Source organism: Chenopodium album, chromosome 4 (genome assembly GCF_948465745.1).
Source record: "Chenopodium album chromosome 4, dcCheAlbu1.1, whole genome shotgun sequence".
Taxonomy (NCBI): Eukaryota; Viridiplantae; Streptophyta; class Magnoliopsida; order Caryophyllales; family Amaranthaceae; genus Chenopodium; species Chenopodium album.
In genome coordinates, this window is record NC_137837.1 from 2,124,497 (window position 1) to 2,148,323 (window position 23,827).

At 35.8% G+C, this 23,827-nt stretch overlaps 2 protein-coding genes across 2 annotated transcripts; one reads left to right on the forward strand and one right to left on the reverse strand.

Moving 5' to 3' along the window:
* Positions 1 to 257: 257 nt before the first annotated feature.
* Positions 258 to 15,786, reverse strand: LOC145628479 (uncharacterized). Its single transcript, XM_081680777.1, has 9 exons — positions 14,187 to 15,786; positions 13,486 to 14,094; positions 10,528 to 11,500; positions 9,230 to 9,512; positions 9,011 to 9,135; positions 7,479 to 7,939; positions 6,133 to 6,161; positions 4,723 to 5,430; positions 258 to 4,508 (listed from the first exon to the last, which is right to left on the reverse strand). Exons 1-9 carry the CDS (start codon positions 15,461 to 15,463, stop codon positions 2,890 to 2,892), a joined length of 6,084 nt encoding a protein of 2,027 aa, XP_081536903.1. The 5' UTR covers positions 15,464 to 15,786; the 3' UTR covers positions 258 to 2,889.
* A 1,276-nt stretch (positions 15,787 to 17,062) lies between these two features.
* LOC145628480 (DET1- and DDB1-associated protein 1-like) lies at positions 17,063 to 23,224 on the forward strand. The gene is made up of 4 exons (XM_081680778.1): positions 17,063 to 17,341; positions 20,469 to 20,529; positions 22,476 to 22,537; positions 22,634 to 23,224. Exons 1-4 carry the CDS (start codon positions 17,258 to 17,260, stop codon positions 22,721 to 22,723), a joined length of 297 nt encoding a protein of 98 aa, XP_081536904.1. The 5' UTR covers positions 17,063 to 17,257; the 3' UTR covers positions 22,724 to 23,224.
* The last annotated feature ends 603 nt before the right edge of the window (positions 23,225 to 23,827 follow it).

Consider the following 23,827-nt stretch of genomic DNA (forward strand, 5'->3'; position numbering starts at 1 on the left):
ACTTTTTATTTATGAATCAATCTTTGTTAAAAATTAATACACATAATCATTTAATTGAGTGAACATCAACTTAAATAGTTATTTAAAGTCTACATGGAGTCCTGGATCGAATCCTATCTGCACGACTACACCATTACTTGTAACTTTCTCTACTCCAAAACCAAACATAAAGAAAAACTAACCATTTAATTGATGTGGAGCGAAAGAGAACAAAACATTACACTATAAATACCACGTACAAAGTTTATAAGGGTTAGAATAGTGTATCTTTATATTTCAAGAACATAAAATAATACATGGGCTAGAAAGCCAAATGGATAATTCATTAAGGAATAAGGACTATTAGGAGATACACTGCAGCAATTACAGCATGAAAGAAACATATTGCGTTATACCAGTAACTCCACATTTTTTCTGTATTCCAAGGGCTGCAAGCATTCAGTCACCCCAAATGAGTCTAAAAATCGAACATTATCCTAGTTTCATCTTCTTCCCTTGCAAATGTAAAACCACCACGAGGTTGAGAAAGTGACTCATCATCTTCAAACATCTTAGCTCTTCAGGAATACAATCCGGCAATTATACATGTCTCACACATCATAAAGAAGATCTAAGATTCTCCTAGCAGATCTAGTAACACTGATACTCAATTGCAGCACATGAAAACTTACAGGTAAAGTATAGAGAATTATTCATGACAAACAATACAATTTCTTAAGTTAAAGGTAGACTTGTAAAGTAGTAAGGAAAACATGATTGCTAAAGAACTATTGTCACAAAATATACTCATTCAAGTTTACATGCCTTAACAAGTTTTTTCCCGCTATTTCCTTATGTTTGCAAATTAATGGGGTGGAATATTTGTTTGGTACATGAACACACTGAAACCAAAGAGAACAATCTTGTATCAAAATATAAACCCTATTTGGTAGTATAGAAAAGATGCAAAGTGATATTCGACTAAATCTTATAAAGCTTTTTTTGGAGGGGATAGGGAACAGAACAAACAAGCTAAATTAATACAAGCATATACCATTGGAGAGACACATACAGAGAAGTTTGCAAAGCAAACAAATTGCCTGACCTGCTCAGAAAATTCCACCTTGAAAGCACGTAGGATTTGGCCTCTGCTTCTAACTTCCAATGCATGTCCACAGGATAAAATGTTCAAATGCTGTGTTACATTTCCACAAGCTTTCAAACTGTCAACCCAAAATTCACCTGAAAAAAAACCAATCAAGCTAGTCTAAAGCTTCCTCTTAACATCCCTAAGATCAGCAAAGTTCGCCAGAGAACTGAAAAGTTCACTGTTTTTAATTCCTCAACAAAGCTGAATCAGATAAGTTTTCTTCGTCCTTGTAAGTTGTAATATGGCTATGAGTATGCCACATCAACACAAACAAAAACAAAAGCCAAAACAAATATTATGGAAAACAAGTTGAAAGCATTCTAATAACCAAACCAACGAGCAGTGTGAGTTGATGATTCCTGCTGCTGGAAATGTCAGACATGTCTAAGTATTGACAATGCAAAGATCCTTATTATCGCCTGTCATACTAGCAGGCAACTGTTTCCAAAAACACTAATGTAAAATGATTGATAACATGCACCACTGTTAAAAACTACGAGCAAGATGGCAGACGTAGTGGATGCCAACTAGATTAGTTGGTTAATGTCATGGGGGTGGAAACAGCAAGAAAAAGAGGATGTGAAAAGGTTATGGACATTTTCAGTAGTCGATTTACAAAGATCCTACAAACATCGATATAAATCAACTTTAATCCGAAATGAATCTGTTCATGACCAACAGATTACATCCAAGAAACAAAAGTGACTGTCTGACACCAAATCCTTTCAAACCTGAAACATGAGACATCTTTGGGAATCAGATGAGTTTCATAGATGGTTGCCCATGCAACCTGCTTATAAAACCCAAACTAAAGCAGCCAAATGAACGCTCTGTGTCAAGTATTCAAATCAGATAAAGAGAAACATAAAAACAAAGGAAAGATGCTGTTATGGCAAACTAAGAGATAAATTTACAAATTGGCTCTTTAAGGTGGAGGTGTGGAGCCAGGATTGCTATCAAAACATATCATCAACCAAAAAGCTTCAATAAAGATGCAAAGGGAAAAAAATGCAAGTTATTATACATTCAAATAAAAGGCGAAAGTTCAATGACCAGATGTTGTATTCATAAAACCAAGACCAAAGCTAATAATGGCCCTTGACCAGCAACAAGACCGACAATTTCCACAGCAGACTTTAGCAGAGCTTTTTTAAAAAAATATATTTGGCAAGTAACTTTAACAGTGAAGCAGCATCAAGCTAAATTAATATGATGATACTGCATATTAGAGATGAATGCGACAGAAGAGAGCACAAATCAGCTTGCCCCATGCTTGTCATCTCCATAGCTGTAGAACTAAAAAATGACCTGTTAAAAATTCATTTGAGAAAACAGCCTCCTTGGGAAAAAAATCATTACGACATGTTAGATTAGTCATAATTGCAAAAACAAAGGTTTAAATTATAAATTTTCATTAAATTACGAAGAATCAACAAAGTATTTATCATTTGATTCCGCTGTAAAAGCAATCCTACCTCTAAGGTCTTTGTATCTGGTCACATGAATCAGAAATTGGGTGACAAAATCATGGAGGTATCACAACCCCCACTGCTACAATTAGTGTCGACAAGAAACTGCAGCCTCTTCCTTTACGTGATTAGAGGCTATAAACAAATACCAAGGTACAAGAATAATGAACAACGGGTATCATCTATCCTTTCAGCTATTTTTAGATTTTCTGTGTCCATCGGCTCCATCCCATACTGAACTGATGTGCAGAACTGTCGTCCAGTTAGTAGTGTTAACTGTGATCATTTAGCTTATTGCTTTCTTTCCAAGATGCAATTTTCATCAGACTCCCTAAGCAATTTAGACTCCGTATCAAGATCTTGACTTTCAATTGAACAGGATACAACTTCCTTGCTGGTAAGTATCCCGTTCACAACTCCTACCTCAGGATCTACAATCAGAGTCTCAACCTGGCGAAGATTTCCATCACAACTCGGTGCCGAATGAACTTCAGAGGATCCTTCAGTGCACTGAAGCTGTTGTGCACAATCTGTTTTCTTTTGAATTACAACTCCAGGTAACCCCGGAGCATCCAGAGCCTTACTTGAAGATTCATTGAAAAGAGGTTTAACTTCTCCTGAATAGGATGCAACCTCATTGCTGGTAGGTGACCCATTTTCTACTCTCAATTCAGAACCTAACATCAGAGTATCATTCTGGTCAAGATTTCCATCACAATTATGAGCTGAATCAATCTCTACAACACCGGATGAACCTTCATTGCACTGAACTCCTATCACCTCTGTTTCCTTTAGAACTGCCACAACTTTAGGTAATCCCTGAGGATCCAGAGCCGCACTCACACTTTCAATAAAAAGAGAATTATTATCCTTTGAACAACATACAACCTCACTGCTGGTAGGAGACCCATTTACTTTTTTCAACTCAGAATCTAGCATCGGAGTCTCACCCTGATCCTGATTTCCATCACAATTTTGTGCAGCATGGACTTCTACGACACTGGAAGAACCTCCATTACAGTGAAAATCTAACACACAATCGGTTTCCTTTCGAACTGCAACAACCTCATCCGGAGCCTCACTTGAAGATTCAATAAAGAGGGTACTAACATCCCCGGAACTAGATGCAATATCATTACCAAGTGACCTGTTTTCAACTCTGGTCTCAGAATCTAGCATTAGAGTGTCATATTGGTCATGAGTTCCATCACATTTTTGTTGAAGCTCTAACACACAATCTGTTGCCATTTGAATTGCAACAACTTCACGTAATCCCTTGGCATCCGGATGCTCAATAGAAGCTTCAGTAAAAAGGGTACTGTTGTCCTCTGAACAGGATACAGCCTCCTTGCCAAGTGACCCGTTTCCAACTCTGGCCTCAGAATCTAGCATTGGAGTGTCATATTGGTCACAAGTTCCATCACATTTTTGTTGAAGCTCTAACACACAATCTGTTGCCTTTTGAGTTGCAACAGCTTCACGTAATCTCTGGGCATCCGGAGCCTCAATAGAAGCTTCAATAAAAAGGGTACTGTTGTCCTCTGAACAGGATACAGCCTCCTTGCAGGCAGGTGACCCATTTACTACTCTCAACTCAGAATCTAGAATCAGAGTCTTAACCTGATTAAGATTTTTATCACAATTCTGTGCTAAATGAGCCTCTAAGATGCCAGAAGAATTATCATTGCACTGAAGCTCTAGCACATTATCTGTATCCTTTCTAACAGCAACAACTTCTGATGATTCTTGAGCATCACAAGCAGCTTCCATAAAAAGCATACGTACATCCCTTGATTTGTCAACAAAAGGACAAGCAGGAGGGCTCCTATCACGGCATACGTGGCATTTGAAACCTATAAGACTATCAATATTTCCTTTGTTAAGCCCAAATGCATCACCATGGAACCAATCTGCAAACAAGAACTCTCTTTCAAAAACCACAATACATATCATAGAAAATTAACTTAAAGCCATTCAAATTAAAAACGTAATCAAGGTTCAGTAAAGTCTAAGTACATCACCTCCACATACCACAAGAAATATATATCAAAGCTGATGTATATTTTTTTAAATCTATTAAAATTTAAAATGTAATCAAGGTTCAGAGAATTCTAAGAACATCACCTCCACATATTTCACAAGAAATATACATCGAAGCTGATGTAGATCCTTGCTGAGAGCAGAGAGAGCATTTTGGTTGATCATCAATCTCAGCAGAGACTTCAGATGGCACAAGGAGTTTTCTTCTTTTAAACTGTATTACCCGCTCATCATTTGGCTTCCTAGATAACATAAGGCCGTTTAGCCAGAATGAATGGAGAATTTGTGTTCTTTTCTTCTGCCAGGAGATTCCTTTCGGGGTTTTCTTTGATGCCAAATTCCTACGCTTATTCCTTTTCCTCTTTTTTCCTCCAGCAGAACTATTAGTATGCAGAGTTGTACATATTGCTTTCCTAGCAGAACTATTAGAATGCAGAGTTGTATTATTCGCTTTTCTAGCAGAACGGCGCAGAGTAACACCAGTAGAGACATTGGTAATTTTCTGTGATGGAGACTGCTCATGGGACAGCATCTTTTTAGCATCTCGCAGAAGCACTTTTCTACGACTGCCTAAGGGTCTTCCCTTCTTCCGAGGCTTAGCCCTCAATGCTGCAGAGTGCCCTTCACTGACAACCTTTACATTTTTCGCAGCCCGAAGTTTACTAATTTTCCGTTTCCCCAGATTGCTTTCTTTCTTTACATGCTTCCCTGCCCGGCATTTGTGGCATGTATATGAGCATTCAGAAGTAATTCCCTCTGAAGACTTCATGACATGTCTTTTATGAAAATACCCTAAAAATGAATGCTGATTAGTCAGATTCATCCAGATATATGAAGCAAAATTTTAATTTCATGCAAGTATACCAATAAAATCAACCAAAAATGCCATGCACCCATGCAAGAGCCAAGGACACCAACAACAACATCCATAACAATTGTGTACAAGACTACAAATAGCAAATCAACAACAAAATCATACATGATCGGAAAAAATTTAAGCTTCAACTACAAGACAGATATTGTAATTTCCCTAGGAAGATTTAGCAAAAAGAAATCACTATCATCCAGAAGTAGAAAGAGAACTTCAAGAAAAGGGGGAATAGAAAACAATCCTACAACCCCAATACAAGAAAGAATACATAGAGATATAAGCATGTTCAAACAAATATCAAAAGATACTATTGTAACCATTATTCAAAGTGCAGAATTCAGCAACGCCTCCAAAAGTTACAAAAGTCCATTTCCTTTACATAAAATGTATTCTTAGTAAACAGTGATTTGCTTTATATATCAAAGTTTTGTTACATGCAGCAAGGAAACAACACAAGTTAGTCTATACTTCAGACTCGAAGTTGTCTTCTACCCTCAGTAATAAAACACAAGGAAGTGATATGAATCATGATATTGATTTCTTCGAAGGAGTAGTAGCAAAGACATAATGCCATAACCACATCAACCATCATTCACAAACCATTATCAAAAAAATTTACGTACCGTTGCAAAGTTGACAGCTCACAGCTTCACTGAAAATGCAAAGAAATTTGCATTAGTTCTACAAGAAATCATGATAATACAGAAACCATTCACAGAAGTATGCTCCCACCAAGCAAAACCAAGCAAGTTCTCATCTTGTAACAAAGTGCCAAACTCACACGCCATCAGATATTCTTTCAAGTTTTTCCAATAAAGAAATGACAAACCACAATTTAGCTATACTGTCTCAAAATATACAAGAACACTTCAAAATCACAAATCATCTTTACTCCTTATCATACTCACACAACATCAAATGTGTGTGAGAGATACCCCCAGACCCCAAAAACCTTTGGTGTTTTTCAAAAACCAATGCCATGACAGATTCAGGCATCAATGCAAACTATATGCAGAAAATGAATACTCATACTTTTATTCATGTGGCAGTGGCTCCACCAAAAAAAAAAAGGAAAAGTTATAACTGTACAGATGCCAACCAAATGTGCAGAAACAGTATTCAAACCTAAAGTCTAGAATAAGAAATGAAAGATCAAAAACTCACATCCCACACAAAGAGCATGTCCCCAAAACAAAAGTTCAGTTTAGCAAAGACTCTAAACCTATCAATCTATAAATTTCAGGCCAAAATGGAAGATAAATGCATTTGAGTAGCTCTGTTAAAGAACCAAATTCGGCATTTTTCTTTTACATATAGGCAAAAACAATTCTAGAACAATCTAACAACAAATCCTAAATAACATAGAAAATAAATACTTAATAAGACTAAGACTTCTAAGTTGTAACAATAATGATAATACATGTTTACCATACATGTAAAATCAATCCTAAAGGGACTAGAAAAACCATGTAGGACTCTTAAGTAAACATTTAAAAGATATGACTTATCCTAACTAGATTAGAATTAAGCCTTAGCTTCCTTGTACGTCAAAAGTCCTTTCCAACCCAACTACCATCGCATCAAAATAGACATGTAACGAATATAAAAACCCAAAACAACAGCATATAGAGTATAATCGGTATAGAAAACCCAAATATGATGTCAACTTTGATTCTTTACTGAAGCTACACAAACTTACATCCAGATAACCAACTCAAGCAGGAAACAGTTATCTAGAAGAAATATAAACAGCCAAAGACCTGAATTATAATGTTCCTTGTTGAGTATTGACCACACAAACAGGCAATATCATCAAATATAATTTAATTATTTCCCCATATCCTGTTCTGTTGTTAATTTAACACCACCTAATACAGTAGTCCTAAACAAACTATTATAGCAGTGCCAATTCACAACACATCATAAGAGAAAAAATATATGAAATTTTACAAGACTGGAATTAATATACCTAATCAGCACATTCTTGTTACAGTGTCCACATTGGTAACTGTCAACCCTTTCTGCTCTTGAGAAAAGATAGTCAAAACCTTTTTCTCTCGAAGGCTTCTTGCACACTTTAACACCTTTTCGGAATTTATTGTAATTTTTCTTACCAGCCTTGCGGGTTATTCTTTTCTCCTCAAAACTCTTCAAGAGATATAAAGGAACATACACCTCATCCAACCAATATTTTTTCCTCTCACAGTCAGATTTTTCAAACTTTTGCCCATGTTTGAGAACAACATCTGGAACACTTCTTCTCTTACCAAAATCCAAAAGATATCTTGCAACCGTACCTTCTGAACACTTACGCCTGATTATGACTTTCTTAAACAACCTGATCGACTTTATGGAGTTCTTGTCCAATAGAGAATGAGAGTGAGTATTCTCAATATCATCCCAGCGAATAACCAGGTCAAACTCTCTCACCTGAGCCAACAACATAACAAGAACTGGCTTTATAGGCATAAGCATAAGTAGAGCTGAAGCACAAAAGTAGTTTACTCTATAAATTCCACAGCCTCAACATATCATAATGCTCTGGAGAGTAGGTTACATCATAGTCATTGGCATAATCACACGTAAAACTCGAAAGTTAAATTACATAATCAGTGCATCAACATCAAAAACAGTGGTAGGGCTGATACTAGCACAAAAACAGTTTTTTTTTTTTTTTTTTTTTTTTTGGGGGGGGGGGGGGGGGGGGGGAGGGGGTTTGAAATGTACTGGAAGAGATTACCAAAAAAACTGCATAAGATTTTCCACAAGTTTACGTAACCTATGCAAAACTGCAATTTCTATGAACATAATTTTGACAAAAACTTAGGTTGAAATAAAAACAATTAGAGAGAAATGAGAGGATTTGCATATCAAAAGGCATAAAAAGCTTATGTTGATAACATCAGATACTCAGATCTACTTGCAGTGGAAAAAGCAGAGCAAGAGCAAAGAAGCATGAATCTGTTTTATGGTGTAAACATTAAGAGTGAGAGTTAAATGAGAGTAGTAGTTAGTAGACTACTGCACTAGTCAACAAGACTACATAAAGATTTTAAACTCCATCTGTCTTTCTTTCGTTTGTGTACTACATACCCTTTTTGGTAAGACTCCCCCTTAAAATGACATTATTGCCATCGTGAATTGTGATAAAGGACAGAGAGTGGTGGGTCGTCATCAATATTCCATTCTCTTACATTAAACTATTTCCACATGTTTCTCCATTTCTTGTTTCTATGCAACATAGGCTTATAACGATTTAACAAACATTAGTATTTAAAAGGATGCACTCAGTTAATTTGGAAGATCAGAAGGCTTGGACCATCATGTGAATATTTAAAATAGAGTTTTTTGAAGCATCTGATAGCCTGAAATTACCAAGTAGATTCTTGATGTCTCATTTCACACAACGGAATAGTAAAATCAGGATAGACTATAAACCTAGAGGATATGAAAGGCTATTCTAAAAGTGGCCACTAAATAACAATTGATGAGCAAAATTACCTGCAAAGCTAGCTGCTCAAGACTTGTAGATGTTTCTACAGCGGCCCGCCATGCAACACATTTAGTTCGCCTAGCAATTTCAGAAGCATCAGGATATTGTATATCCGGTAACTTCATGCAGCCAGCTGCAAAAAGTCAGGCTTCAACTGAGTTGAAAGAACATGTGATTGCTAAAAGAGTATGTAATACTGACCTCAAAGATCCAAAACATAAGCATACCTTTTCGGGCCACTTTCAAAGCCAATGAGCGAGGTATGCCTTTCCAATTGAATAGACTACGAGAAGTCTTACCCCCTCTCCACCAAAAGAAAACTAAACCACGACCAGCAGTTGATGATTTATTTTCTGAGTCTGCATATCTATTCTTCTTTCTGCTGAGACCGTTCTTTGAAGTTGCACGTGAACTGGCCACAAAGTGAGAAGCTGAACCCATAGTAGTAAACAAGTCAACATGTTTCCACCAATCAGCAGAAATAGCCAAAGGACGTATATTGGCCTCCAGCTGCATGTACAGTAACAAAAATAAATACCAGAAATTCAGAAAATGATGAAGGCAAAATTCCAAACCAATTAAATCTCTGAAAGTATGAAGAAGGAAATTCACAGATAAAACTAATAATTACTAGATTAATCTACAAAAGGAAGCAGTATATTACTAATAGTTCATCATTTCAATGTGCTATTCCGTGTAGGTCAACAAAAATTCAAAAGGACTGGAGCACAATGACCAATCAGATACAAAGCATCCTTGGCAACCAAAAAAAATGCAAACTAACAAAATGTTCAGTTACATAAAGTAGTATTCACTCATGCTCATAGTATTCAAACTGGATAATCTGCCAAAATATAATGAATGCACCTGAAGTCTTGAAAGGTCCCCTTTGTAATAAAATCTTTGGCACCCCCACCCCCCAACCCCGCGCGCGCGTCACCCAAAGGAAAAAAAAATCCAGTTACAGTAAGTCAATAAGGTAGAGTGAATATGACTCTCTGGAACTAAAGGGACAACTCTGTAAATAGCAAACACTGACTCATATTCTCTGTCACATTCAAATTAGTTAAATAGCTTTTCCAACAGTCTTGTATATGATAAGTTTACTATTATAAAATGGGGTTAGTCACCCCAAATTTAATAAATGTACAAGCTACATCAAATAAAAGCCACCCCTTTTGAAAACTTGCCTTTCATGCGAATTGGATTGACATTTATATACTTCGGGGTGGTAAACTGATAATTATTAAATTTGAGGTGACTAAGATTGTTGTATAAAAAAACACTTTGCGAAGTTTTAAACTTCAACTCATTGACTAACTGGTCAGTGAAAATTAGATAAGCTAGCATTTGTAATGTATAAAAATACCATATACATCTCAAAACTTCTTCCTAAAGATCAGCATTTATTTTTAAGAATTTCGAAAAAATAAACTATTCTACAATTAGTTGCACAAATGACCTATAATTCACAGTTTAAAACGGAAGATGTTTTTAAATCAGGATGTTAGAGAGAAAACATTACCGTAAGCAGAGGGAGTTTCAGTGAAAAAACATCACATGCTTTGAGGACACGTTGACGCCAAAGCTCACTGTATTGAGGTCGCAGCCATGGACCAGAGAGAAGTCCCCGCAGGCGTTCTTCCATACAAAGAATGTAGCAAATGACATCTACAAGATGCCCCTTCTTATTCCTTTTTGACAGGATACCATCAATTTCTTCTTTAAGAGCATCTGAAACAGATATTCCATTCAGGTTACTGAATAAACAACCTCTTCCTTCAACAGGAAATCTGCAACAGTAGCACCATCCACATTTTTCTATCTGTCTCTTCCTATTTAGGTCTTGAATAGTAGTCCAACAAGACTTCACTGACTTCTTCAGAATAAACTTCAACTGAATTGAAATAATCTCCTCCTCAGTCTTAGGAGCATCTTTACCGGTGGGTTTTCTCAATAATTCTTCAACAACTGAAAATGCTGTCCGAGCAAAGCTATAGTTATTCAGATAATTATCTCCAGATTGCTCTTGTAACACATCCTCCTCTTTAGCCTTCAAAACCGATCTACCTTTTCTCGCAGGACCTTTTTTCTTCCTCAGTTTAGAAGATGAAAGCTTCTTTCCAGATGTACCTCTGGCAGCCATATTGGGCACAGATCTACAAGATTTTTTAATCAACTCATTCTCCTGTAAAACTTCACCAGATCCTTCAGAACTTGTAAGTAGATTGGTTGTTTCTCTGCAAGTTTTTGCAGTATCTGAACCAAACAAATCTGCAGGTTCAGAAATTTCAGAGCCCGAATGACCAGAATATCTTGTATTGGTAATTTTTTTTGATTTCCTTCCATCATATTCAGTAGGGAAGGCCCAATGTTGAGAAATTGCACTTAGGATTGAGCTGTATAAAATAGTAGATGATTGCAGAAGTTGAATAACATCACTGAGGTCATCTTTGTGGTAATAACTACATACAGCCTCAGCATCACTGGAATCTGACCTGTGAATTTAATAACATATCAATACAAATATATGTTTTAGGCAAATAATTCTCTTCTCCTTCCATCTCTATCAGTAGAATGGCAGAACAAAATGAAAGAAAACAAGATGATGTACTATTAAATGTTGAAATTTTGCATGAAATAGGGAATATGAACATAAATGTAACCACCGGAATAACAGAGACACAATAGAATCATTAAACATAAGCCTGTGAACCTAAACTTTTTCAAAAGTTACATTTTATTTAAAAGCTTTTCCCAACAGATGTTTAAAATGTAAATATCTTACCCATCAGAATATGTATTGTCATTGGTACACACAACACAGTTGCCCAGATATTACTGTTGATCAAGTTCCAAACATCAGAACAGGTATTGGAATCTTCTTTGTTCAGAATTCATAAGTAAACATATGGCAACAGATAAGATGTCATTTAAAATCTTATAGTTTTTCTTTTAAATTACAAGTACACATAACCCTGTCGGTGGCAGCTCTAATGAGTGAGAAATGAAGAATTTCAGAGAAAAACAGATACTGAACTTGCTGGATAGTGGATATAATGAGAAAAATATCTATCCTCAATGAAGACTCAAATCCTAATAAATATTCAATATGCCATCCTGACAGAACAGGTGCTTACAAAAGAAAGTGAAAAAACCAGTGAGAAATGGTAATATCTCCAAGTAATAAATACTCCCTCAGTCTCACTGAAACTGTCAGCCTAATACTTCATCCCTTGCTATATGGTTGGTCATAAATCCTAAGGTGGACACGAGGAAGAGATAACAGTTTGTCAATTCTTGGATCATCAGAGTTTGACCAAAAAAATTGTGGAGACCAAATTGAGAGGAAAAGAAGACAAGCAGAATTGTGGAGATACACAAAGATATATTCTTAAATTTTTCAAAAAGAGCCCCAGCTTCCTTCCATTGAACACGGAAAAAGCCAACCATGATGAAAGGATTAGAACCATGATTAAGATTATTGCAATTTATCGCAGAACCCTACCTCTATATATATATATATATATATATATATATATATATATATATATATATATATATATATATATATATATAATTTAGCAATTATATCTACACCATAATTCAGAGACATGTAAAAGCCACTTAGCCTGTCAATGTGCAGTATTCAAGTCCAGTGTCTAACAGTGACACATGCTCTATATTCAAGGAAGAAAAATAGGAAACGCTTTAAAAAGTTTCTAGGAGTAAAAGCCACCAAGGAACACCGAACATTCTTCCAACATCTACCCCATACCTTAAGGTTATGAAGCATTAATAGAACAACACTTCTTCAAAAAAAAATGGAGCTCTAAGAATTCTACAACCAGCGGGAAGAAAACTTCAGAAAGAAAAGGCACTCATGCTTTTCAATCTATCTTCTTCTAAGAAAAAGGAATACATTAGTTTTGAATTATTATGCTACCAATTTTGAGTTCAATCATTATTTTTTCCAGTTATGCTGTTCAAAGAGTTGTTACATACAATGTATCTTACAGAACATGAAATTTGCTTCTCAAGTTTTCCCCTTGATTTAAAAACCACAAGTTATGAGCTACCTAGGGAGTACTTATACCCTAAAAATCACATTTACTATGCATCTTTCTGGATGGATAACAGAAAATAACAAACCTTGCTTTTGTTGATGGCACTTTGTCATGCTCTACATTGATTCAAAGTACTTGGAAAAAAATCATTAAAGAGGTCCATTTCTTAAGTAAGATAGCATATCTACATTCATTCTGTTTCATCCTGGTAAAAGTAATGGTAAAATAAAGCCAAGTTATATACTATCAGCTTCTAACCACATTAATAACATTTGTAGCAAAAAAGTTATTCAGAAACTCAGACACAGCAACTCTAAAGCCAGACCATGTAGTCATGTAGATATATAATATATATTTAAAAAAGCTCAGTGTAATAAATATGGTAATTTAACTAAACGAAATTCCAAGGAGCTTACACCAAAAGGTAATCAAAGCAGCTGAAAAAAAGGCGTCCACAAGTATCAGTTCCAAGTAACTCTGCACCGCGAATGTATTTCTGAGGTTTGTCGGCAAATTTCAGTTTGCCAATCACACATTCTGGACAGTACCAGTTACCCTCTGGCAAAAGACTACTGACAATTCCAACACATTTTGAATGATATGCAGCTGGACAACCATCACAGCATATCAAGTTCCCATCCATCTTACAAAGGCAACACTCATCACTGTTTCCATCAGCTACCTCTTCTTTCATGCCCTCACTTGGGCAAGAGTCCACAGGAACGTCTAAAGAGGTTCTCCTTTTCCTATCATTGCACACCATTCGACCAGTATCCATATTAGCCTCTGCAATACCTGTCCTTTTACTAAGCTCTGATCTAATGGCCTCAACTTCAACAACATCATCACAAAGACAACGAAGCAATTCAATCTTCACCTCTGCTGGGTTTTTGTAGTATTCGCCCTCAAACAGCTTCAAGTGATTGAGAGAAAAACCAGACTTTAAACCTGAACCGTGAATAAGTAGATATTCAACCATAAACACAGGCCATGTAATTGCATCCAGAAAATCCCAGTTCAAATTCCTATCATTATAAAACAAAGAGTAACGGTAATCAATCACAAAGTTGATTTTTTATTTGCCAACAATCTTTAATATTCAAAGTGTAAACTTTACCTCAAACAAATCGATGCAGATTCACATCCCTCACTTGCAAGCAATTCCAGATGTGTTCTCAATGTTTGCAAGATGGCGACATGAATTAAATCAATTAATTGATTAGATACCCTGCTCTTCAATGCTGCTACAAGATCCTCCAATTCAAAAGGACTCAAGTATAATTTGGTACTAAACGACCTAAGGCAAGCATATACAGAGAAAATATCTAACACAGGAATTCCCTCTAAATTTAAATTAGCTGAAGACGGTGGCAGTTCAATCTTAGGAGGAGTTTGAGGTTCTATGATTCTTTCCAGCACCTGAGGAGCAGGCTTTTCTTCAGCTTCATCAATAACCCCCGACACCACAGACATATCATTCACTTCATCTTCTACCACGGCACTGGAAGCATCGTTCTCATTTACAGCAGCAACCTTTGTTCGTCGTGAACTTCTTCTCAACACAGTTTCTGTTGGAGTACTTAAATTCTTCTGCATCTTTCTCCTCTTCCTACGACCAGAATTTCCATCCTGGCATTGATTCGGTGTCACAGCCTCCACACCACCTCCATCTAACTGATAATCACAAACCCTACTATTTACAAGATTAGCATCAACAGCACTGACATCCCCATCTTTCACTTCTTCACCTAAACCTACACAAGAATTGATATTTATTGTCCCATTCTCCCCGTTAACGCCCTCGTCTTCAATCCCTAAATTCAAATCGAACCCGCGTTCTATCCTCTCAACTAAACCAACCTTTTCAATCCTAGTGTCATCCCCATCAAACCCATCATCGTCTACACTCAAATTCAAGTCAATACCACCCCTAACTTCCCCATTTTGAACCCCATCATCGACATTTAACCCACGGTTCAAATCTAAACCATCATTTCCATCAATACCATCCAAATTCCCATTAACATTAACAGAAACAATACAATCATTCACTGCAGTTCGACCTAATTCAGACTCAATCACTAAATTCTGTTGCGAATTATCAACTTCCAAATTGTCAGAAGATTTACCTGGAACATTACGACGCCGTTTCTTGGGCTTCCTCCCAACTTTTCTTGTCGCAACTTTCTGATTCCCAGCAATTGAGTTAACAGCAGCAACAGAAGATGAAGAAGAGATCAAACGAGTAACCTCGGACAAATCGGCTTCCTCGGAATCGCCGTCTTCGTACAAGATTTTGAAAAACCCAGTTAACGAATCGTATGATTCAACAACTCCTTCAAAAACCCCAAACCCTTTGAACTCCTTCGACACAATTTTCCCCACAAATTCCATCAATTCGATAATTGGGAGTAAAATTAGGGTTTTGAAATGGGGGAAATTGAAAGGATCTGCTGCAAGTGCAGCAAATCAACCCAGAAAAACGCCCAAAATTTTTGACAGAAAAAAAAATGGAAAAAAGAAAAAGAAAGGGGGAAAATCAAATGTTAGTGGGGAAAGAAAGAAAGGTTGGAGATGTTAGACAACTCTTGCGAGTAGCGAGTTTGTTCCACACTCTCTCTCATCCCTCAACCCCCCAATGAGTGTGGAGAGTTGGTACTTTTTAGGTCTGGTGTAGATATTATAATGTAATAATCCCGTCAAAAATTAACCCAATCTGACTATACGAAATGAATCGAACACAATATTGGGTCCATAAGACTAAAGATATAGTGTATCATAGATGGGTCACGTCAGTGCTGAGAATGACACGATAATATGTCACGTCTTTTTTTTTTATAGTGTCACGTGCAGGCATGGCGTTTATTAAATTTACAGTATCATAATGGGTCGGGTGAGTACTAAGATGACACGACACGACACGACATAACATGTTTGATAACTCCACATGCAATGTATGATGTTTAAGAAATTTAGTGTATAATAAATTGGTCAAGTTATTAGTGATGAGATGACATGACACGACACAACATAATATGTTTAATATCTCCACGAGCCCACAAGCATTGCATCATATTTGTATGGTGTATTAGTGTTTAACAAAAATTGTTGTAGTTGGTTCGTATGCATGGTATCTACCATCTTACCGTACTCTCTCATTATTAGAAGAGCATTTTCATCATTGTGTATTTGTAGGTTTTGAAATCTATCTTGCATTATATTTTTGCTTCATCATTGTAAGTTTTCTTTAAAAATTTGTACATAAAAGTGACTAACTAGTTTCATAGTACAATTCACTCCATTTTATTGCAATATCTCACTCAAATCAATTCCCTCCCATTCCAACATGTTCCACATTGCTCCTGTACATATCATACAACTTAAATTACCTTCAAGCATCTCCATAATCACCAAATATATGAATATAATATAGTGCTTCTCCATTTTGCACTTGACTTTGCCCTCTTGGCCATATAATATTTTGACTATAAATTTTATGTCTAGCTTGAAGCTTTATAAAGTTATTATTTTTGAAAAATAATTCTTCTCAACGTGTAAAGGTATTTTGGGTAGCAAGATGTCCAATATCCAAATGTACTTGAGGTTTGCCTTACAAGGGTGTCTGAGCGCAAATGTACTTGAGGTTTGCCTTGCAAGGGTGTCTGAGCGCTACACCTGCAAAGACAAAGAAAGTAAACTGCCCGAGAGTGAATGAGGAAGTAGTTTTTTTTTTTGGTGTTTAGAGAGCCACAAGGGCGGGGGTAAGAATCGATCCCAGGATTTCCTGAAATCGGGAGGGAAGCTCTAACCACTTGAGTTATCCCTCACTCTCTGAATGAGGAAATAGTTTAACGTCACAAGTTCATATAAAAAGTTATAAGATAATAAGTTCAGATAAGTAAAAATTAGGTGAATAGATCACACTCTTACTTACAAAAATTTAGCTTTTAGCCTCACAAGTTTATAATGACTTTTAACAAATATAATGACCCTAAGAAATTACAATTAGCACCGGAATATACTAGAATTTAGTACTCAAGTGCTAATTCTTACTTGAGATTAAAATTTAAAACATGTAATCAGCCAATTTTCATTATCTCTCCTAAAAAACCTATCTTTTGCATACCAAATTCTTACAATTTGCTAGTGTTTCTTTGAGTTCCTCGATTCTTGTTGATTTCATAGTTAATGGGGTCCATGTTTGGCGACTGGCCTTCACACGATCCTCACAACTTCAGCCAACTCCGCCCTTCTGATCCTTCAAATCCCTCTGTAAGATGCAATTTCATCTCTCAATCTTATCGATGTTCGAATTATTGTTCTTAATTTCGTTAGAAATGGTGTTAATTTGATCTGGGTTTGCTGTATTTATCTTATTGAATGATGGGGATTTGTGTGTCTCATCTGGGTATTTCGAATTATGATCAAATTTTGTATGCTGAATGCTTGGCTTATGATTTGTTATGTGAAATGTGAAATGTGAAATTATTGTTATTGTTATTATTGAATTGTATTTAGCAAGCATCATCATAATTTTATCAGAATTATTTAAAAATTTTAGCTTTTTAGTTAAGCTTTTGTACAATGGGTGACTCAATTTTGCAATCTAGACAAATTTAGGGATTTTATGGCATAAACTATGAGTTTGTTTATTTAGGGTTGAAAGTTGGCTGTCTTTGGATGTGTTTTGCTGTGATAGCATGGCGGAGAAATTCATCTGGGTTTAAAAATCGAAACTTGGCTGTGTTCTAATGGTTGAGAAAATATTTGATGCTCCTTCTGAAAATTTGATCTTCACAGTTGACGCAGTTCAATTTTATGAAGGTCATTAAACTCAATAATGTCATTAATCTCATTATAGACATTGTTTATAATCACCAAAAAGAATAAGAAGTTAAATTTGTTCTTTATATGCCAATGTAAGTATCATATGCAGTTGCATCTGATGTTGATGAACTCTATGGGTTAATTAGACTGGATAATTTGGTTTTCTAGGGCTCTCAATTAGTCTAAGGTTGCTTGCTTATTGATAGTCTTAGCTTGAACCTCGTATTCATTTTGCTATTTACGAAGTTTGATGAAATGAGCAGCATTTCTTTAGTAACTAGGGCGAAAGGCATTTGATTGAATTGACTCTTCAATCTTCACAACCTTCAAATATTCAACTTGTAGTGTAGATTTTGGTCTTCATAAATCATAACTCAATTTGACCAATATGGGCATAACTTCATAAAAGGAGTGGGTGAGAGACCCGTCTCCTTCCAGAGAGCGTAAAGCCGTAAACTAGTCTTTGGGTCAATTAGTTCTATGTTTCCACATTGCACCAGCCTTCTCACTTCTGCTGGGATTGGAGTCTAGGTTCAGGCTACATCCAATCTTCTTTAAAGAACTCACAAGTCACAAGTTTCAATCTTGTTGTACAACTGAAGAAGATTTCAATCGCAAGGAGTTAGGATTTTGATTGTATTGTTCTGTGTAATGTATGGCTTATTTAATATCTACATGCCAGATTGATTAATGGAAACACATTTTGTAACCTGTAGTGTACGTAGCTACGTACCGCACTTATCAAGAGAATCAATTGTAGTGGTATACATGCTGAGTGATTGTTGACTAATGACTCACAGTCTCACACCTTGGCACCTTGTTTTTATTGGGTGGGATATATGGTTTTTCAACATATATAAGCTTCTGGCACACGTGAGAAACTAGGCTCTTTCGATATTTGATGGCTGGAGAGGAAAATTGAGAGGTATGGAGAAGACTTATCTAGTATGACGACAACTCGACAAGGTATATTAGTAAGTAAAGAGGAAATGAAATAAAGACAATCATGATTGATTTGTTGCATCATGTTTCTGACCGATACTTCACTAATGATTTGTCATTTATTTAATGAAATTGCCTTAACTAGTACACCGTTGTTTAAGGTTACTGTACCCCTCTCCTACATTTTTCCATAACATAGTTAATGAAAATTGAAGAACAGACTCTCTGCACTAGAAGTTGTGAAGCTTTGCATGTTTAAACCCACCTTTTGTACAGGCGCCTAGTAATAATACATATGCTATTTGGACTTCTTGATTTCAAGATTCTGTTAGCGTCTGCTGTGTGTGTGTGTGTTCTTTCCTGAAGTTAGTATAACCATGCATTTATAATCTTTCCTTGCCCTCACTCACACTACCCCCCCCCCCCCCCCCAATAAAAGGTATTGTTCTTTACCGACTAGCTAATCAAGCATACTCTGATACATGTTGGCCAATTATCACTCTTTCTCGACATGTAAGTTTCCCTCAAAACAAAAACCTTCAGTTTTAAGTGTGGGAATCTTTTTGCGTGGACTGTGGAGCAGAGTAAAACTGCAAAAATCACTATCTATCTTAAAACATAGAGAAAGAAGTAGTACTTCCGGTATGCGAGTTGCTCCCTATTATGGTATGTCCAAGTCTTTTGAAAGTATTGTAATTTTGTTACTTCATGCAGTACAAAGTGAGAGCACATTATAACATTGGGATCCCTAGGTTGTGGCAGAAGAGTATACTAGACTGATTTTGAGAAGGATATCTATGTGACTGACATGAGTAACAGGAAGAGGAAAAAGCTCTGACACGAGTCTCACATATCCTTGTTGATTTAGGATATTGGTTCACTTCCTTTTGACCTTTTCAGTTATGTGGCTGCTCTCTTTTTTTCTTTTCTTTTATTCCTTTTCCCCATTAGCACTCAATTTCAAGTTCAATTTGAATTAGAGTAGAGAATTAGATAAAGTAGAAAGAATGGAGGCCCACATACCAGGCAAAGGGAGTACCTTACTTGAACAGTTTATTGATTTCATTAGGTATAAAAAAAACTTTACCTGCAGAATAGGGGAGAGTCTAAATGTTGAAGTTGACTGAGTGTTTAGTGGCTATCAGTTCCTTTGTGCATGTTATTCTTCTCTTTTCCTCAAATTTTCAATGTACCTTATATAATGATTTGCCACCTCATGCTGCACCTAATTACAGTTTTCTCTTAATTTTCTGTTGTTTTCTTAGAACTCAGAAGTAATATCTTCATGTGATTGAACCCCCCAAATTCCTAATCCTACCTGTGACCCTATTGCCTACACCAGAGTCCTTAGTGTTCTCTCCTGACAGACCTCTTGTCAAGCGTCAAATTTACAACTAGTTACATAAGCCTGTGATGTACTCCGTTGTAAGGTAGCCAGCAAACAAATGTATATCTGTGCTGGATAATTTTCCTAAAATACAATTTATGCTGGGTCCAGCATTGAGTAGGTCAAAGGCCTCAAAGCCTTGTTGATTTGATTTATGAAAGGATTATGTTTAAATTAGGAAGTCCTTCATCACATGCCTTTACATAGCATTCTGATAGGCTACTAATTCCTGTTTATGTACAGAGATTGACACCTGCCACCTACCATCCCACTCACAGTCGTACTCTTCCACCTCCTGATCAAGGTATTGCTAATTCTATATTTCTAATCATATAAGCATGTTGCATTCATACAGTAAATGCACAATACGCAGTAATAATTTTCCATAATTTGCATAGTATAGCTTGAAATTTGGATGCTACATAGTAGGATCTGTGACAATGTTTACTACTAATCTAATATATACACTAAGGTATCTATGTTATTGCTTGTTTTTGTCTACCCTTTTCTGATCTTTTTAGAAATTCTGCATACTGTTCCATTTAGACAATGACAATATCAAAATTGACATGACAACAGTTTCATTTTCAAGGAGTTAGTTAGATGAACTACGCATTTGCAGCTGCAAGTGCTTTCACATCTTCACATGTTCATAATGTGTAATTTTTTACCCTGCTGTATCTAGAAGCACTCCAAATGTAAAATGAACATGAGTTAACATATTCTTTTTTTATGTAGAAGCTGTTTCTTAAGGATTGGTTTTTGTTTTAAAACATTCTTCCTGATAATCATGGAGAAAGGTATCTAAGAATCTAAGATCACTGATTATTGCTTGAGAGGCTGTTGCACATAGGAGAAAGAGTGAGAACAGGATGATCAAATTTACAGGCAGTAGATGGAAAATCATCAACTAAAGTGATGGGTTGGAAAGGAAGTCTGGCATAATCATATAACCGCGTTACACAAATTATCCCCATAATGACAAGTACGAATCAACATAAAGGTATACCACGAAACAAGAAAAAAAAAAAAAAAAAAAAAAAAACAAAAAAAAAAGGGGTGGGGGGAGGGGGGCTGTTGAGAAGCACCAACCTGTTGTCAGTAGCTTAGTACCGTACTTGATATTTTGTAGCATCTTAAAATTAGTGAAAGTAATTTATTTTTTGGAAGCAAGTGTTTCCAGTAGACAGATAAGGACAAAGAAGAATAAGAGAAGAATGTACTGCTGAATAAAAGTAATAGCATCATCTATAAGCAGTGGAACAATCATTCTATGCAGAAGAATTACCTTTTACAAAAGCTATAATGGAATAATATTGAGTCTAGGCTTTTTTGAGCTGCTGATTCATCTGCAAGCTACAATTATAAGTAACTTTAAATTCTAGGTATGAAAATATGCGATATTGAATATTCTAAACAATGATAAATTTTATCTGCTCTATTTTCACCAAGGCTGCTTCTATTCTCTTTGCATATCTTGACTGGCTATGGATAGGAGGTTACACAGTTACACCTTGGCCTTTACAAATCAATACTTGATATCTGCAATGATTGTTAAATGAATACTTATTTTATATTTCCTCTGTTTTTTATTAGCTTTTCCATTTTGACCGGAAACGTATGCCAATGCACAGCTTTCATGTGCTGGTTAAAAATAATTTGGTTATTATAGGGTATGTGAATAGTGTATAAAGTCAAGTGGTGCAAGTATTTAAAAACAGAGCGAGTATATGAGTGATAATGATGCTTAGATATCTTTTTTTAAAAACAAAGAGAGTATATGAGTGATCAATGGTCATTGGATATCCTATTTACCTTAACCATCCATAGAAATAAATCCCCATAGATTTGACCTATCAGTTGGTAATATTAATTGTGAAGAAATATATTTGCTAGTGTCGAATATTGCTTTAAAGCTCAATTAGGTCTTATCTCTCTGTAATATCTGGTTTTAACCTTTAGAAAGATTTCTCATCTACATTTTGTGTACAATTTATAGCATATGATAATCTTGAAGCTTAATTATAACCTCTCTCACTCTTTTTTTTTTTTTTTTTTTAAATGAAAAGGTTTAATTAAATCTCGGGGGGAGAATCTTTGCTAGTTTAAATGTAAATAATTAAATATGTTGTGAACTTATGATTGCCTGGCTAGCTGTTTCTGGAGAATATTAACCACTTGAGAACTCGCCTTACTTTCTGTTCCGAGGAACAGAAACATACACTGACCTGTTGGAAACCTTCCTTGCAGTTATCTGTACAGAGAGCAAAAATATTCTAATCAGACACTTCTATAAGCATGCAGAGGAGAAGGTACCAGTTTGATTAGTATTATTTGGCTGATTTCCGTGCTTTTATGCATGTATACCAAAAATGATTTTGGCCTTCTTTTTTCTTGGGTGGATGCAGCTGAGACCCAAGAGAGCTGCTTCAGAACACCTTGCGCCTGAGAATGGAGCCAAGCATCTGAGAGCATCTTCCTCAGGAACTCCTCTATAAGTTATTGCCAGATGAAGCATTTTGATCATGTTAATAAAGCCATGTACATAATTTTTATAAAACAATGATGTTGTAGATGTGATAGTTATATTCCAGACTGTTTTGATTTGTTGGTAATTAATAGGGTAAGGTCCTTGAGAGGGTACAGGTGTTCCCTCGATGTAGGGTGATGAAGAATTGATCCCCATTCCAGGGTTCAGGAAGATGAGCTACTAAATCGCTGTTTTCTTCCAGTTTCCTTGACAGAGTCACCGAGGAGCAAAACTTGTAATGCTTGTGGCGTGTACATTCAGTGTGCATAATCAAATAATGTAACTGATCTATGTCGTTTATGCGCTTTTTAAGCGTACACATTGTATGATTTGTACTTTCCAACAGTCGCTACTTGGCGCCTGTGTTAGCTCTTTGAGAAGCTTGTGTTAATAGCTGCTAGCAATAGTTGCAAATTTCGGGTACAGAATAATGTATTGATTGCATTTACAATTTTAACTGCATTTTTCACTTTGCTGGTGTTTGCCTTTGGGCTTTATCTATCACTTTTTTTACCACAAAATATTAAAAGCTTACTATGATTGTTTTGATGCATGTGACTTAACCCTACTGTAATTTATGCTTTTTGAAAAGAAATAAATGGAAGAAAAACGCTTTCTTTTGAGCTTTTATGATAGATATGGAATTATGGAATCAACCAAGTGTCAAATAATCCAAGGTTTTCATTCTATGTTTATACCTTTACTAATTTAACTTAATCTTATGATCAATTAGCTATATGATTGATCACCAATATAGTACATTGTAAATACGATTTTCTTATGAAGAGGGTCTCTTAATGTTATTTTTTTTCTTACCTATAAAAAATATAGTATGTACATACATACATTTTTTTATTTCATGTCGAGCTATTTTCTACATTATTACGAGAAAAACAAAAACACGTATGGTATTGGATCCTTGAAATCAATATGACCCTCAGATTTATTCTGGAAATGCCTCCTTCACACAAACAGGTCATGACTTTTGTACCTAAATATTGTAACTTTCTATAAATTGCAATTGAAAAATATGAACCCAAAATTATGAAGGCCAAATTAATATTAAAATTCT

Excerpts from the sequence above, each read along its gene's own strand:
- LOC145628480 (XM_081680778.1), top strand. The coding sequence starts at position 17,258 with ATGGGGTCCATGTTTGGCGACTGGCCTTCACACGATCCTCACAACTTC. Across the intron at positions 20,530-22,475 it reads TCTTCCACCTCCTGATCAAG|TTATCTGTACAGAGAGCAAA; the intron begins GTATTGCTAATT and ends CCTTCCTTGCAG. Across the intron at positions 22,538-22,633 it reads ATAAGCATGCAGAGGAGAAG|CTGAGACCCAAGAGAGCTGC; the intron begins GTACCAGTTTGA and ends GGGTGGATGCAG.
- LOC145628479 (XM_081680777.1), bottom strand. The coding sequence starts at position 15,463 with ATGGAATTTGTGGGGAAAATTGTGTCGAAGGAGTTCAAAGGGTTTGGG. Across the intron at positions 9,513-10,527 it reads TGAAACTCCCTCTGCTTACG|CTGGAGGCCAATATACGTCC; the intron begins GTAATGTTTTCT and ends CTGTACATGCAG. Across the intron at positions 5,431-6,132 it reads GAGCTGTCAACTTTGCAACG|GGTATTTTCATAAAAGACAT; the intron begins GTACGTAAATTT and ends ATTCATTTTTAG.